Source organism: Colobus angolensis, unplaced genomic scaffold (assembly GCF_000951035.1).
Source record: "Colobus angolensis palliatus isolate OR3802 unplaced genomic scaffold, Cang.pa_1.0 Scaffold310, whole genome shotgun sequence".
In the NCBI taxonomy this organism is placed as follows: Eukaryota; Metazoa; Chordata; class Mammalia; order Primates; family Cercopithecidae; genus Colobus; species Colobus angolensis.
Genome location: NW_012116378.1, coordinates 397,979 through 416,110, shown reverse-complemented (window position 1 = coordinate 416,110; position 18,132 = coordinate 397,979). Strand labels below are relative to the sequence as shown.

Sequence of the window (18,132 nt, the reverse complement as noted above, 5' to 3'; positions counted from 1 at the left end):
AATTCACTGACACATGTTAAGCAGGTAAAAAAAAAAAAAATGTTGCTTTTTCAGCTCATTAAACAAGGACTCAAGCATCTTTATTCAAAAAAAGAATGTTGCAAGTACAGGGCCAAAAACTGCTTGCCTTGTTACAGAGGGTCAAATGATGTTTCATGGGGAACATGCTAGTAGGGATGCATTCTTACTGGAAAAGAGACAGGGGTTGATTATTTTTAGGTAATTTATTCTGAAAACACAACCTGTTGCAAAAGAAAAGGAGAATGCCAATGGAAGGTTATCCTCAACATGCAAGCAAAACAAAAATAATCAAAATATCATTGGCAAAGATGACAACACTAGACCAACCAGTGACTACACAGCACACATTTGGTTGTGTTTCCAGCCTTATTTGGGTAGGGGGAAAAAAAACAATGTAGAAATACAGGCCAATGTAAGACTCTGTTGACACAGAGAATGGCAGCATCTGAGGTTGAAAGGGTGTATGCCTGTATCGCCCCTAATTGTAGAACATCATCAGTGCTTCTTATTTCCCTCAAGACTCGGCACTATGTTCACTGGTCACTTAATGGTTTAGAAACACGGTTGAGAAAAACATATTAACAGTGATCCAGTCACCAGAGCACCCGGATTTTCTTCTACCTTCTTTTATTCTTTTGTGTTCTGGTACAGTATTGCCTTGTGTATATCAATGTGTATTTGTATTTATTGTGTCATTGCATTTGATAGAATTTTTCAAATTGAAAGCCTCCAAGCTTATGTAGGATTTGTGAGGCATTTTACTAAGAAAGTTGGGCTGCAAGTATTTAAAATGTTATTGAGTTTATTTTCATATTTTAAGACTGACTGAGTTCATAATGTCTGAAATGGACTGCTTTCTATTCATTGATCTCCAGAGATGAAAATAACAATCAATACTTTGTTTTTAGCTTTTACTTTAAGTTCAAGGGCACATGTGTAGGTTTGTTACATAGGAAAACTTATGTCATGAGAGTTTGTTGCACAGACTATTTCATCACCCAGGTATTAAGCCTAGTACCCATTAGTTATTTTTCCTGATCCTCTCCCTCCTCCCACCTGCCACCCTCAAGTAGGCCCCAGTATGTGTTGTTCCCCTCTATGTGTCCATGTGTTCTCATCATTTAGCTCCCACTTATAAGTGAGAACATTCCAGCCAATGCTTTTTGAGTGTTTACTATGTGCTTACATTTTGCTGAGTGCTTTATGTTTATTCATTCAGCTTTCACAACTATCTTATGAACTTATTACTATCATTGTCACCATTTTACAGATGAGAAAACTGACATATAGAGTGATGGAATAATTCATGCAGGTCACATCAGTAGGAAGTAGGGGAGCCAGGACTTGAATTCAGGCAGTCTGGCTCCAAAGTCTCTCACCAAACAATCACATCAGTTCTCATGTTCACACTGCACCTGGGCATGTATTTGTTTCTTGTACAAACTAGAAAGTGTCACCTACTCGAAGACAAAAATGTCTCCCATAATATGGATACATCAGGACACGAGATTTGCATTAGGCAACATGCTCATAGGTCCATCCTCACTGGGAACGTCTGGCATGTGCAGGAAAATGGTTCCAGAGTAGAAGTCCCACCCCTGGTCTATCAGGGTGGCCTCCAAATATATTAAAAGCACAACAATTTTTGCGGCTTCTGCCACTCTCACCCTGGTCCAAGGCACCACCATCAGGGGTTGATGTAATGGCCCCCGAAATGCTTCTACCAGTACCCTCTCCTGTCATCAGCAGGGCAGCTGGATCACATGTCTACTTGTTCCACTCAGAACAAAAGACAAAGTCTTTCCAAGAGCCTGTGTGATCTGTGCCCCTCCTTCCCACCACTTCTTTACTCCTCACCACCCTGCCTCCAACCCCACATCCTTATCTGCACCACTAGCCTTCGGATTGTTCCTGGGCAGGCTCACATCAGGCACATTATGCCTCAGAACCTTTATGCTTCATGGTCCCTCTGTTGGAAGTGCTCCCCCCGAAATGTTTCCTGACCCCTGCTGATCATTGCAGCACCTTCACCCACCCACTCCACCCACTCAGCTCTCTATCCTTCCTCCCTGCCTTATTTTTCTCCCTAGTGTTTATAATGACTTGCTCTTCCATCTATTTTACTAATGTATTAGTTTCTTCTTTGTCTGTGAACACTAGCGTGAACACTATCTTTTTTGTCTGCTTTCTTTCCCAGTGCAATACCAGAACTGAGAATCCAGTGGGTGTTTTACAAATTGACTAAATGAACAAATGAGTGCATTGTGGAGTTGTTTTGGAGAATTAAATGAACTAACATATGGAAAGCATTTAGAACAAACAATGCTTAGCATGAAATTAATGTTTAATAAATGTCAGGTATCAATAAAAGAATAACATAATAGTTATTGAATGAATGATACATTAGATACTATTACTTGTTCCTGTGGTGGGAAGAGGGTAATCAAGCTCCAGAAGTTTTAAATATTTTAATATACATTCACAATGGTTGCTAGAGGAGATAATCAGGGACATCATTTGTGTCCTCGTTTCCTATTGTCTGGAGGGCGTACTAAAACCCACCGTTCTCTAGGCAGGAGAGTGGTTCTCAAACTTTGCTGGACTTAGGAATCACCTGCAGATGTTTTTAAAATTGATACTGGTTTGCATCCCAGATGTTCTGATACGGTTGGTCTGGAGTGTAATCCGGGCATTAGGAGTTTTGAAATGCTCCCTGAGTGATTCTAATGTGCAGCAAAGTTTGGGAATCACTGCCTTAAGCTTTTCACAGAGCTAGCAATAGCAGAAGGAAAAGCCTTCCTCAGTCCCTCTCTATGCTTGGAATCGAGAGTTGCGCCAACCTCGTTTCTAAAACACATGTGACCATTAGCAAGTCACCCAGCTTCAGCAAGCTTTACCTTCCTCAATTTTATGTCTGCTGTGGAAAATGGTGAAGACACAGAATTCAAGGCCAGGTTCCAAAAATGTGAATTTTCCTTCTTCCCTCTCTCCCTTTCATTCTTCCTTCCTCCCTCCCTTCCTTTCTTCTTTCCATCCCTTCTTTCATCTGGAGATAAAAGGACAGAATTGCTTTCAGATGTGGCTCAAAAATGTCTTGCTCTAAGATGGGGCTTTCTTACAAAGGAGACCAGAGAACCAAAGTGTCCACCATGCCTAGGTGGCCCCATTCTCCCACAGGCATACCCAGCCATGCCTGTTTTAGGTCCAGGAGGGATCAATGTCTGAAGGTCAAGTTCCCACCCTTTGGGGCCCACTGTGGGAGTATCAGAGGTCCTAGTAGTGTCCTGGGTTCTAGCCCTGGCCTCCCCGCTTCTTCCCTGTGTCTTAGTGCCTCCCAGCCTGGGGCCTTGTCTGAGGCTCCTACCCTGGTCACTGGGGCTCACTCTGCATTGGTTTTGCTGGCTCACTCAGGGTCTCGAATTCTGTCCTCTGACATCCAGGCCGCCTCTCCATCTGATATCCTGCCCACCTGAGTTCTGCCCACCTCTCTTCATCCATCCCAAGCATATACCATATCATGGTAGCCGTGTCTAATCTATGGGTCCAGAAAAACACCTGAACCTACCCTATAATGCCACCAATCTCAGCCTGGACTTTTCTATTAATAGAATGGTGGTAGGACACTGGGGATAGCACACTACCGGGGCCAGCATCATGGATGTGTGACCCAAGCAGTGACACAGGACCCTGGACTGGGTTTAATGTTCTGCTGTCTTGAAATTAGTCATGTTTGAATGAAAGGCTCCACGTTTTCATTTTGCACTGTTTCTGCAAATTATCTAATGTGCCCCATACTTCAAATCAGAAGACCTGGTAATGGATTGCACCTGGCTTACACCTGAGACGAGCGTGACCTTGGCCAGGTTACTTTTCCTATCTTGGCATTTGCAAAGAAGGAATGAGTGGGGTAAAACTGCCTCCATCATAGAGGAATTTTAAGAATGAAATAAGGTAACAGACGAGTGTTAGCACATGGTGCACAACATGTTAGTTCTCAACTAACACTTCTCTTTTTCCTACCGTTCCACCTCCCCAGAAGCTAAGTTGAAAAGACACTTCCTTTCTATTTAAAATGGATTTTAAATGTTTGTTTTCCTAGATAGTGATATATACCTAAAGGACAGATCTTAGGAGGTTTTCATTGATCTTACCTCATTCTTATTAATTATGCAGAAAGACGACAGGATTCCTTCTTTGCTATCTTTATTACATTGAACAATATGTTGTCCAGATGGCATACAGAGTAGCATCTTCCAAGATATTTTTAAATGATCTTCTTTTACTTATTGAAGAAGATTGTATAGAGAGAAATTTGAATTAAACCCGTGTCATTGAAATAATCTTAGCTTACATTACATTAAGGAGATTTCTATTATTCAGACTAATAACTTTTCCCCAAAAGAAGGCTGCCTTGAACAATGTGCATGACTGAAGACTTCATTAAGAGTCATGGGAGTGAATCTTTGACCCAACCCTCTGGTATACCAGCCATAGGCCCTTAGTGACAATAAACTAGTATTTTGATCTCAGTTTTCTTATTGGTAAAATCCACAAAATAATACCAGTTCTGCCCTCTCATTCTCAATTTGTGTATCAAATTAGATATTTGTGGAAGTATTTTGAAAATTTTTGAATGCTATACAAATTTCAAGTTGGGATTATTGATAAGACTTCTGAAGTTTAGGTGTTAGTGAAAAGATTCATTTGAACCACCTGAAAATCTTTCCGGAGAACAAATGCCAAGAGCTAAGTTCTCAGCTTCTTTGGAAATGGAGATGTATTTGGAAACAGGATCGTGTGTCACCACCAAAATAATCCACTTCAATTTTGTTGGGGCCAGAAGCCATAGGTATTACCTTCTAAATGTCTAAAACCCTCTGAGGTTATCTCTCAGCATATCAGTTATAACTAAATAGCTTTTCACAAAGAAATCTTTTTCTCTACTTATTAATTCAAGAATTAATGAGAATATACTATGTGCCAGATACTGTTCTAGGAAACTGAAATAAATCAGTGAATGAAACCAAGTTCCTTGCCCTCATAGAGTGTTTGTTCTAGTGTATAGAGCAAAACAACAAAAATAACCATAAAATTAAGTATACAGTTGACCCTTGAACAACATGGGGCTTGGGGCACCAACCCCACATGCAGTCAAAAATCCACATATCACTTTGGATGCCCTCAAAACTCAATTACTGATAGCATACTGTTGACCAGAAGTCTTACCGATAATGTAACAGTTGATTAACACATATTTTGTATGTTATATGCATTATACTCATATACTGTATTCTTACAATAAAGTTAGAGAAAACAAAATGTTATTAAGAAAGTCATAAGGAAGAGAAAATATATGTATTAATCATTAAGTAGAAGCAGATCATCATAAAGGTCTCCATCCTCATTGTCTTCACAGTGAGTAAGTTAAGAAGGGGAAGGAAGAACAGGGGATGGTCTTGCTGTCTCAGGGGTGGCAGAGGAGGAAGAAAATCTGTGTATAAGTGGACCTGTGCAGTTCAAACCTGTGTTGTTCAAGAGCCAACTGCATTCTACGGCACGTTAGCACGTGATTAGTGCTGTGGGGAAAAAAGAAGTAGAAGGGCGTGAAGGGGATCAGGCATGTTGGGGAGCGGGGTTGCATTTTTAAAATGTATGGCCAGGACAGTCCTCTTCAAGGTCATATGTGAGTACAAGCTTGAGTGAGGTGAGGCTGGGCCATACGCATATCTGCAGGACAGGCTTTCCAGGTTGGAGGAACAGCCAATGCAAAAGCCTGAAGCAAAAGTGGCCCAAGTAGGCCATGAAAGAAGCATGACTATGGGTCTCCCCAGATCTTTCTCACTCTCTAACAAAAAATAGGTTTTGAAATTAAAGAGAATATGATTGCCAGGCCAATGCCTAAGACATACATTGATGCCTTGTTTCTCTTGTATGTGCTTTCTCCACAGTCACATGACACAGGCAATCCCTTTTGACGACCCTCGGTTAGAGAGCTGCCAAATCATCCCTCCGGCTCCTCGGAAGGTGGAGATGAGAAGGGACCCAGTGCTGGGATTTGGTTTTGTGGCAGGGAGTGAAAAGCCAGTGGTCGTTCGCTCAGTAACACCAGGTAAGCACCCAATCCCAGTTCTTGGTTTCCTGGGACTGTCTGTCACACCCTGCCAGAATAACTACTGTTCAGTTTCATAAGTGTCCAGACTGTGAAAGTTGGGTGTGTTTTTCCAAAACCTGGATAGAGTCACTTCACCAGAGGAACAGAAATGCCTCCTCAAACTAGGTTTTAAACTGCCAAACCCATCATTATCACCTGACTCAGGAAAATACTAAGCCATCATCTATAACCATGGAAATGATCCACTTCTTAACTTATGAATGCAGACAATAAGAGGCAGGCACTGTACTGTATTACGGTAAGCCCATGATGAATTCCTTAGTGAAAAAAAGGAGGAAGTGGTTACAGTAGGATTTAGTCATTGGGGTAGTTGGATTATCTCACAAGTATGCACTTCCCTCCCTTCTCATTAGAGGCAGAATAAAGGGAAATCCATACTCCATTGCTATTGGGCTGGACCAGGTGATTGACATTGGCCAATGGCATATTAACAAAGATGACACAAGCTTGAGACATGCTTGTGCAATTGAGCCTGTTTCCTGAGCTTCTGCCATGGCTATAAGAAAAGAGTTTTTGGCTGGGTGCAGTGGCTTACACCTGTAATCCCAGCACTTTGAGAGGCCAAGGCTGGTGGGTCACTTGAAGCCAGGAGTTCGAGACCAGCCTGGCCAACATGGCAAAATCCCATCTCTACTAAAAAGACAAAAAATTAGCCAGGCGTGGTGGTGCATGCCTGCAGTCCCAGCTACTCAGGAGGCTGAGGCATAAGGATCGCTTGAACCCAGGAGGGGGAGGTTGCAGTGAGCTGAGATTGCGCTACTGCACTCCAGCCTGAGCAACAGAGTGAAACCCTATCTCAAAACAAAAACAAAAACAAAAAAAGAAAGAGAGAGAGTTTTCCCCAGGTAGCTGTGACCTCTTCCATCTGAGCCCCATAATGAATACATGAGGCAGCAAGCCTGCAGTGGGGGAGCCAAGTACAGCCTCATCTGCAGTTTGGTACAGAACTGTCCAGCCAAGCCTGGCTGAAATCAGTCAGCCTGTGGTTATCCTAAAGACCCATAAGCGTGAGAAGAAATGATCATTGGACACCTATTGAGCTTGGGGGTGATTTGTTATCCAGCAAATGCTGACTAATACAGTATGTGTCAAATCTTTAAAATTCTACAATATGATTAGATAATTAACGTACTTTCCCGCAATCATTCATATTAGAGTATACAGATGTTCCACTGTCAACACAGCTGAATACAATGGACTATGATGCAATCGCCTGAAGTGGGCTGCCTTTGCCTTTCCAGAAACAATGTGATTTTATTATTTATTATATATGTATTTATATGCTTACTGTAATGGACTCATATTGGATTTATTTTCAGTAAAAAAGGAAATTATCTTCCATGCCCTTTCTTCCCAGGATTTTGCAAATCAGTAACAGGATTCAGCAGTAAAGTACTACACTTAGGAGCACAGACTCTGGCATCAGACTGCTCCTACCTCTGCCCCTTTTTAGACTTTTTACTTTCCATGTTAAATTCCCTGCATTTCAGTTTGATATAACTTCTCTACGTCTTCTGTATAATGGGGATCAGTGTAGTATCTACGTTGCAGGGCTATGGAGAGAATGCAATAAATTAGAAGAGTGCCAGGCACATCCTGCTCATTCTGTAGATGTTTATTTTTATTGTTATTGTTATTTCACTCTAAAATGTTTGGCCAGTTGAGTGTCTCAATTAAGGGAAACAAAAGTCAAGTAGTGTCCTGGTATAGATTTTAAAATTTGGTTTAATGTTTCATTTTTCATTATTTTGACATAATATGCCCCAGGGCAAGCATGACAAATAATTAACCACTTTAGACTTGTGCTATCTGCTAAACTTTTTTATTTCACTAAATATAGATTATATTTTAGTTCTCTGTATAGGATTGTTGAGCTTGATACAACTGATAATTCTCAAAACAGATTTGTTGCTTCTTATGATAACATGCTTTGTAAAAAAAAAAAAAAAGGAAACAATGTAGATAGTATAGAGGAGAAAGTAAAAAAATTCACCTGAATTCCTAGTACCAAGAGATAGCCATTATTGATGTAGACGGAGATAATATGTGTAGTAGATATAATTCCATGCATACACAAACACACATATGTATTACATATCAGATAATGTATTTTATACATATATAACACATATATATAGATGTATGTGTACACACATTCTTTCCTAAATGGAATAGTATTTGGCATGCTGTTTTATAATACTGGGATAATCTAACATCTCTGACTATGAGATTCTCCAAAGTGTGTGTCTTCCCAGGAGCTGAATGAAGATTCAAGTCTTATTTTTTATTTTTTGGTATCATCTCACTGTTTCTACAACCTCCCTCCTTCCTTGCCCTCAATTCTCCTTAGCTTCAAAGACACTGATACCTACTGTTACACAATTTTGAGATGAGTAGAAAAAAAGTAAAAACAAAGGTCAAAGAGTACTATTTCCCGTTATTTTTATGAGTGAAAATGCTGGTCAAACAAGCTGTGTCTATCACAAAAATGACTCCACAGAAGTCCCAAGTGATTTCAGTGTGTGACTAGATTTTCTATAATAGGCGATCCAGACTTCAAAGTAAAGGCTATGAGACAGTTCTCTTAAAGTGTGCCACTGTTTCGTATTTTGGATGGGACAGTGTGTTGCTTCTCCAGAATTCTTGATTAAAGTTGCTTGATTAGACAAGAGTAGTTTCATTTAATCAGAAAGCATAGGTCAAATGTAAGAGTATGTTAATCTGAGAGTGGTTTTCTTATTAGAACAGTTAACATTCGTCCTTCAGTTACTTTGAAAATTTTTCTGTATTTGATCAGCATTTGATTGCTAACCACTTGTTTGACTGAATTTGAGTGATTATTGCACATAATTTAATACTTATTATGTTTCCCAAGTGGTTTTTCTGAATTCCTTATGTGTGCAAACACTGAATCCCACATCTGTAAAATGAGTATTTTCTATCAGTAATATGAGGACATGTTAAGTTTCCCCCACTCTCTTACTTCCCAGAAGGAAGACGAATTTATGCTACAGCTTGAATGACACGTATGCCTAGTGTCTGGGTGGAGAGAGAAACACTGAATTACTTTCAGTTCCATGTTCTGGGTATGAAGTGTTCATTTCAATTACTAAATGAAGTAATAGCAATAATATTTGAAAGAGAGCGTTTCAGCTGCAGCTATCACCCAGCGTCAGACCTGTGGAAATATAGTTAAAATTATAGTACCATATGCTACCATATCAATATTTGGGAGGTAATTGCACGTGTCTAGAGCATAATTCAGGTAATTGATTTTAGGTCTTACTTAAATACAAATGTATGTTTCACACAGATGTGGTTTTAAGTTTATGTGTTAAGAAACCTGGCAGTGACTAGGTTCTGAATTGTAGAAAAAAGTTCAAAAGGGACATTCACCATTCTGAATTTGGAAGAGTCCAAGCTAAGATCTAGTCCTTCCTTCAAGTCAATTATTTAACCTGTGTGAGCCTCAATTATCTCATTATATGGAAGGGATGATAGTGTTTGGTGAAGTTACTAGGCCAAGAATTTAACCCATTGCCTTATGCATAATAAATGCTCAACAAATATTAGTTTCCTTCTCCCTTCTTGGAAAAAACGGAAAGAGAAAAGGGCCGGGCACAGTGGCTCATCCCTGTAATCTCAACACTTTGAGAGGCTGAGGTGGGAGGATTGCTTGAGCCCAGGATTTTGATACTAGCCTGGGCAATACAGTGAGATCTTGTCTCTACAAAAAGTAAGCAAGGCCGGGCGCCGTGGCTGACGCCTGTAATCCCAGCACTTTGGGAGGCCGAGGCGGGCAGATCACGAGGTCAGGAGATGGAGAACATCCTGGCTAACACGGTGAAACCCCATCTCTACTAAAAATACAAAAAATTAGCCGGGCTTGGTGGCAGGCGCCTGTAGTCCCAGCTACTCGGGAGTCTGAGGCAAGAGAATGGCGTGAATCTGGGAGGCGGAGGATGCAGTGAGCCAAAATCACGCCACTGCACTCCAGCCTGGGCGACAGAGCAAGACTCCATCTCTAAATAAATAAATAAACAGACAAACAAAATTAGCCGGGTGTGGTGGTGTGTGCCCACAGTCCCAGCTGCTCAGCAGGATGAGGTGGGAGGGTTGCTGGAGGGATGCACATGGAGCTGTGAGGCAGGAAGGGGACACTCACCTAGCCAACCAGATCAGCTGAATCAACCCTGGCAATCAATGGGGTGACAGATGTCACAGCCAGATCACCCTCACATCTGAACACCCTCTTACTGAGATATCTTACGATTCTCCACAGTATGCTGTCTCCCTACTTGTAATAAGTACATAGATGCACCTTTGTTTGAATCCAGCTGTGCGGAATTGTTGCAGCTTTGGCCACAGGGTATCAACACAACTGATTGGCTACCTGTTGAGAGAATAGCTCCTTCTAGGGGCCTCATCACACACACACACACAAAATGGCCTGTTGACCAGCAGCATCAGCAGCACCTGGGAGCTTGTGAGAACTGCATTATCTCACCCTGCACCCCCTGCATGGTAACAAGATCCCCAGGTGATCCACCATAAAGTGTGAGAAGCGCTGCTAGACTGAGTCTCGACCTTGCTTGTAAAGTTTTAGAAAAATGTGGATGCCTGGGTCCCATCCCGAAAGATTCTGATTTAATTGGTCAGGGTACAGCCTGGGCCTCAGAATTGTCCAAAGAATACCCAAGTGTGATTGGGTTTCGGTTTTGCTGATAGCACCATTTGCTCACAGTGAATCATGATCAAGAGAGGGGGCTTGGGATAGGTTGCCAATGGTCTTCTCACCTGTGCTTCATTCTCATTTATCTCCAGGTGGCCCCTCTGAAGGCAAGCTGATCCCGGGAGATCAGATTGTAATGATTAATGATGAACCGGTCAGCGCTGCACCCAGAGAGCGGGTCATTGATCTGGTCAGGTGGGTGACTCATTCACCTGTGTCCTGTTCTGCCTTGAAGGCTGCTACACAGCTCTGAGGTCTCAACTAGCAGAGGAAGAGCCTCCTGTGGGACAATTTAGGACAGAAACACAAGCCAACATATCCACGCGATTGAAAATGCTGCTGACACTGACCTGTAATATCAAAACACATGCTCCATAAACACAAAACTCCTAATTGTCCACTCTCTGTTAACATTGAAGGCACAAATGCCTCAGTTTAACATTTTTATGACTCCTATATCCAAAGTTTCATTTTTTCCTTCCGGAATTACTAACACATTGATTTTTCATAATCAGGGAGATCAAAACACAATACCTTAATTCAGCGTAAGTGATGAGTAATCTTATATACATAATCCCATGGATATACAAACACAGTTCACTGATACTTCATATTTGACTAAGTTCTTCATTACTGAATTTTGAGATTATCAACTATGGCAATAGGATAATTAGGTCAAAGCTAAGAGTTTACAAAATACACGTGGTTTATTGGTTTAGTTTTATTGTAGATGTAAGTAGTTTGTTGTGTGATATTCTTAATGGGGCACCAGAAAATGTATTTTATGTTATGTTAAAAATATTGGTCAAGAATCCCCTTAGAAGCCCACTGGAGTTATACTTCCTTAGTGAATTTAGGGGAAAAGAGATCTTTAGAAGTTTTTCAAATGAAGAAGCTGGACCTATCGTGTGAATGGATCCATTCATGCTATAGGAGTGTTGACGAATAAGGAGACATGACATTTGTCTTTTATAAACTCGTATTTTCAACCAAGATTGAAGCCAAAGCTAAGGTTACCAGAACACTTTTCACTCAAGAGGGGATTTCCTAACATTTATGCTTACTCATTACAGAAAGTGTTAGGTTGGTGCGAAAGTAATTGCTGTTTTTGCCATTGAAAGTAATGCAAAAATTTCAATTACTTTCGCACCAACCTAATAAATCTGTACTTTGGAAAAGGCATTAAGTGGAGTATTTCTGGGGTCTTTCAGAGAAAGTTTCTTTTTCAAGCCTAGTTCAGCTTTTGCTTCACAAAGAGGTTCTGGAGGGTCAAGCGGTCTTGAAAGAACTGGGAGAGAAGCAAAAAGAGAAATAGAAGGAGAAGGCACTTACTTTTAGTGTAAGCAACCATCCCAGTTTTAGCATTTAAAAGGCCCATGTCCCAGGGAAACTCTGGAATGGTTGGTCACTGCTATGGTCTGAATGTTAGTGTCCCCTCAAACTTTATATGTTGCAACCTAATACCTAATGTGATTGTATTAATAGGTGGGGCCTTTAGGGAAGTGATTAAGTCACAAGGTCTCTGCATCATGAATGGGATTAGTATCCTTATAAAAAGTTGAAGAGAATTGCCTTGCTCCTTCTCCCATGTAAAGACACAGTGACAAAGTACTGTCTTTGAGGAATGGGGCCTTTACCAAACACCAAATCTTCTGGAAGATCTTGGACTTCACTGCCTCCAGAACTATGAGAAATGCATTTCTATTATTTACAAATTTACTCAGTCTAAGGTATTTTGTTGTAGCAGCTCAAACAGACTAAGACAGTCACTCTACTTCAGTCTGGGCTTAATGGAGTCTTCCCAGATGGCTAGAAAAGTCATACTTGTACTCCTGGGTCATCCAGATCTCCAAAGAACGGTCTTACACAGGAGCAGACACTGAGACTTGTGACATATTCACTATGCATCAGGAACAAGACCTGGGTACGTCTCCAATCTTTCTATGGTCAAGGGGAGCCAGAATATGGAAAGAATCTGTATGTAAGAGCCCTTGGTAAGGAGCTGCAGTGTTCGTTTGGAATAACTTCTCTCTTGAGATGCGTGTGGGTGTCAGCGGGGGCATACCTCATCTAGACAGGCTCTGAGCCTTCTATCGGCTTGCATCCTGGAATGCCATGTTTGGGCTTGATGGCAGAAGTTGCATAGACATTTTGTTTTCCCCTAGGTGCGCACCTCTGTGATTAGTCCTATTGATTTTTGTGCCTGGAGGATGATAGAAAAAATAAAATATCTGTGTTTAGGTTGGCTGTGACTTAATTGCCTGCTGCAGGACAGTGACAGAGAAAAACCTATCTGAAAGTGTGATCATTTCCTAGCAATTGTTCCAGGGATATTTAGAAAGATTATTTCCAAGAAAGATATTTTCTTTCTGGTTTAACACTTATAGAAGAAAATGGCATATCTGTAAACAAAGCACTCTCTATAGAACTTTACATGTAATAAAATAAGCCAGTTAAAAGAGAGGATGGCAAACAGCTCCAAGTTCAAATCCAGCCTGCCATGTATCTTTGCAAAGTTCTTCAGCTAAGAAAGGTAGGTTTTTTAAGCCATTTTTTAAAAGTTGAAAAATGTATTTTGTGACACATGGAAATCATATAAAATTCAGATTTTAGTATCCATAAGTATTTTAGTGGGTTTGCTCATTTGCATTTTATCTATGTCTGCTTTCCTGCTACAACAACAGCGTTGAGTAGTTGCAACAGAAACTATTTGACTCAGAACCTTTTCACTCTCACTAAACCACAATGTTAAAATAATGTGTGTCTTACTAATGAAAATGATCACACATTACAAAATATTCCTGTGCCTTCCCATAAGTTTAGTCATCTCTGTCTGCCATAATGTGTACTAACCTAAACATTTAACTCTTGTAAAATAATCCCCTTTTTACTGGGCTCCTCAGCTGATATATGTTTTAAGGTCTATATCTTACACAAGATAAATTCCCTTTCTATATAATAAAAAACATACCATTTTCTTAGCCACTAAGGAAATTTGGAAAAACACTCATCATTTTGATAACACTATAAAATTCTCTCTTTAAAAATCGGCATCCATTTGCTTGCTTTAGTGGTATAGTCTTGTTTTGTTCCTTTTCCCCCATTGCAGCATGTGTTCATGGATCATTTTTTGTTCCCAGATACATTTGTGTTTCTTGGTCGATTATTTTTCTTATCATTTGGTTACTCTATTATAGAAAATTATTTTTTCTTGAGAAAATGAAAGAGTTTTGCAGAGACCAATTTACTGATATACTAACAACATTTTGGTTTTTTCATATAGTTTCAAAAAGCTATAATTGCTGCACCGAAATTAGATGAGTTCTGTTCACTTCATGGTCTTCTAAGTTGTTAACTCTAACTCAGACTGTATAATGGTGTTTGAGAATGAAAATCTTTGAAGAATTCATGCCCTTTACAAATTACCATATCTTTCTTCTTTAAAAGTATCTAAGGATAATTTTCTTTTCACAATTAGACTAATTAACTGAAAGCAGTCTCCAAAATTTTATTTTTAAAAAGCAAGGAGTATTATTGCCCATAGAAACATTATGAATTATGCCCACTCCCATGGCTAGGCAGCACAATTAAATTCATTTGACTCCAACAAGGAATTATTGAGGATTAACAGACATCATATAAGGCAATGAGCATGTATAGATACATAGGCATGATTCTTGCCCTCAAGGAGAAGAATTCTAATTGATATTCCTATATTTATGACTGGACAAGGCTGTTGGCAAGGGTAGTATTTGGTAGGAATGTTTAGTGGAGATGGATGTTGTGTTAAGGGATATTATTGATGGTGGTAAAGAGTAGCCATCAATGCGAAGTGGAAGGGCAGGTTTATGCATGAGAAGGGAGTTGTAAAATAGATCTTTCCTTTGACTCTAGAAACCCCAGACCTTCTTGATGGACACTCACTTTCCAACCTGCAGATATTAAAAAAATCCATTGCCTAGGTGGCTGTCCTGAATCACCACCTCAAAATTTGGTCCTTCAAGGCAGCAACATAAATCTACTGGCTCCTGTTAGAATGGGTGCACTAGACTTTTTGGATTAGAGATGCAATTGGGAACCTGATAAATGCCATAGACGTTTCCCCCATCCAGAAAAACCCATGTGTATACAAAGTTCTGCGTACAATATTAGAATGGTTTTTGACTCCCTAAACTTAGTCCCAGTTTTAGCGCCGGGGCAGCAGACTCTGAGAATGCTGAGTCCCTTCCTCCCCTTCTCCCACTTCCTCAGTACCAGATACTAACATTGAAGAGTCAAGCATGTAAACAACTTGATCTTATCCTTTTCTATCACAGCAGTTGAAGTGGAAAATTGCCCATCCTATAATAAGAAGGTACAATGGTCAAACTGAAGACTAATTCCCCTTTCTCCCAACATCTGTAATAGGGCAGCTAACTATCCCTCCATCTGCCTTCTCCCATTACTTATGTTGATTATTCCTGCTGATCTAATTGATGAGCAGTGTTATAGCTATGGCTATTTATCTACAGAGGGTTGCTCACATCTGTCAGACATGTCACCCCTTCTACACTAATACCCTGGGAATTGGAGAGCTTCCCTGGGTAGCAGTAGTGTTCTTTCAATAAGAAAGTAACTGTAATAAGAAATAAGAATAAATGATACGGGAGTGGCATTAACAAGGTAGCAAAATGAGGTCCCCCACTGGTATCCCCCATAGCAACTATAATTTGGCAGCCACCTATGGACAAAAGTGGCTTTGTAGGAGCTTTGGAATCCAAATAGGTCACTAAACCCTGGTGGAACCCAAGACTGAGGAGGGCCATTTTGAGAAGGCAGACACACCCAGGCCTTGGTGGCAGACTCACTGACTATGATCCCAAATACAGACCCAGAAACAACCACATCCGCCCGTGGAGTTGGCTACAACCCAGTTTGGCCTTGGTCCTACTACTGGCATTATCCATCAAGGGACCCGGGAAGAGTCATGCCTACCTGGGCCTTGGGTAACAGATCTGCTGACCTTGGCCCCAGTTGTGGACCCTGAAGTGGCTTGTGACCAAGCTCCAGCCTCTCTCAGCCATTGTCTGTGAGCAGTCCCACCTGTCCTGGGACCTGCTGGGAAACAGGCCGGTTCATACCCCCAGAGGTAGGCCTAATGAACTTAGTTCCACAGATTTTGAAACAGCCCCATAATTCAGCTCCAGCCTCTCTCAGCCATAATCCAGGAGCAGTCATGCCCACACAGGGACCCTCTGGGACATATATTCATTTGTGTCCCCTCAGGCAGGCCTACTGACCTCCGTCTGAATGTGGATCCTGAAGTGGCCCCATAACCTGGCTCTAGCTCCTCTCAGCCATGGTCAGGGAGTGGTCCTGCCTGCCCAGGGACCCAGGAGACAGGCTCCTCAGTGCCCTAGAGGCAGACTTGCCAACCTTGATCCAACTGCAGATCCTGAAACTCAATTCCAGCCACTCTCATCTGGTATTCAGGGGCAGTCCTGCCTCCCCGACTCCAACTAGGGACCTGCTGAGTGGCATGCCCATTTGTGCCACCACAGGCAGGCCTGCCAGCCTTGATCCTACTACAGATCTTAAAGCAACACTGTGATCCAGCTCCAGCCCTGCACAGCCACAGTCCTTCCCACCCAGGAAACCATGAGGAGGCATGTCCATCTGTGTCCTCAGAAGCAGGCCTGTGGATCTTGATCTTGACTGTGGACCCTGAAGTAGCCCTGTGACTCATTTCCAGCCTCTCGCAATCACAGTCCAGGACCAGTTATGCTTACTCAGAAACCCACCCGATGGTCCAGCAATAACCCTCCCAGGGATCTGGTGGAAGCCACAATGATCTGTGTACCTAGTAACAGGCCCATGATCTGTAGAACCTTGTCCCAGCATCAGCCCAATTAATGAAGATCCTAGAAGCATTCCAATCTGCTCAGAGATGAGATAGGATCCATGCTATCCCAAAGCTCTGGAAACAGGCCTACCCTCCATTGCAAGACTCCATTGCAGATCTAGCAGTAGTCACATGATCTAGCCCTGCTGTAATTGCAGAGGCAATCTCATCAGTCAACAAGAGAAGGTTTTTACCTGCTGAAACCAGTCCATAAAGACCAGTCTGTAAAAACTGGAAATCTAGCAGATCCCATTGCAAATATAGCAGTAGTCACATGATCTAGCTCCACTGCAATTGCAGAGGCAATCTCATCAATCAAGAAGAGAAGGTCTTTACCTGCTGAAACCAGTCTATAAAGACCAGCCTATAAAGACTGGAAGAGGGCCTGGTGCAGTGACTCACGTTTGTAATCCCAGTACTTTGGGAGGCCAAGGCGGGTGGATCACTTGAGGTTAGGAGTTTGAGATTAGCTGGTCAACATGGTGACACCCAGTCTCTACTAAAAATACAAAAAAAATTAAAAAAAAAAAGGAAAAAAGAAAATAGCCTGCTATGGTGGTGTGTGCCTGGAGTCCCAGCTACGCCGGAGACTGAGGTGGTAGAATCGCTTGAACCCAGGAGGCAGAGGTTGTAATGAGCCGAGATCACACCACTGGACTCCAGCCTAGGCAACAGAGCAAGACTCCATCTCAAAAAAAGAAAAGAAAACAAAGCAAAACAACAACAACAAAAAACGACTGAAAGAGATGTTTGCCCCCTCAAATGCACAGATACCAACTCAAGGCTACATGAATCATGAAGAATCAAGCAAACATGACACCAGAAAAGGAAACGATTAAGGCTTCAATAAGCAGCCCCTAAGATATATCATTTGAGATATATAAATTACATGAAAAATAATCACCTTAATGAAGCTCAGTGGGATACAAGAGAACACAGACCACTAAGCAAAAACAAAATGCAATACATAAACAAAATAAAAAGTTTAATAAAGAAATAAAGGTCAGGTGTGGTGATTCACACTTGTAATTCCAGCACTTTGGGAGGCCAAGGCGGGCAGATGGCTTGAGCCCAAGAGTTCAAGACCAGCCTGGCCAACATGGCAAAACCCTGTCTCTACAAAAATTAGCCAGGTGTGGTGGCCTGCACCTGTAGTCCCAGCAACTTGGGAGGCTGAGGTGGGAGGATGACTTGAGCCCAGGAGGCAGAGGTTGCAGTGAGCCAAGATCACATCACTACACTGTAGCCTGGGCAACATAGCCAGACTCTGTTTCAAAAAAAGAAAAGAAAAAAGAGAATAAAAGAAAAGAAAGGAAAAGGGAAAGG

General features: G+C 41.5%; 1 protein-coding gene across 3 annotated transcripts in view; it reads left to right on the top strand.

Annotated features, from left to right (window-relative positions):
• FRMPD4 (FERM and PDZ domain containing 4) overlaps window positions 1–18,132 on the top strand; it is an 881,789-nt gene that overhangs the window by 761,824 nt on the left and 101,833 nt on the right. For all 3 annotated transcript variants that reach the window (XM_011950878.1, XM_011950876.1, XM_011950879.1), the window contains 2 exons: window positions 5,970–6,130; window positions 11,018–11,120. In XM_011950878.1, the coding sequence (XP_011806268.1) occupies window positions 5,970–6,130; window positions 11,018–11,120 (264 nt within the window). The remainder of the gene's footprint in view (window positions 1–5,969; window positions 6,131–11,017; window positions 11,121–18,132) is intronic.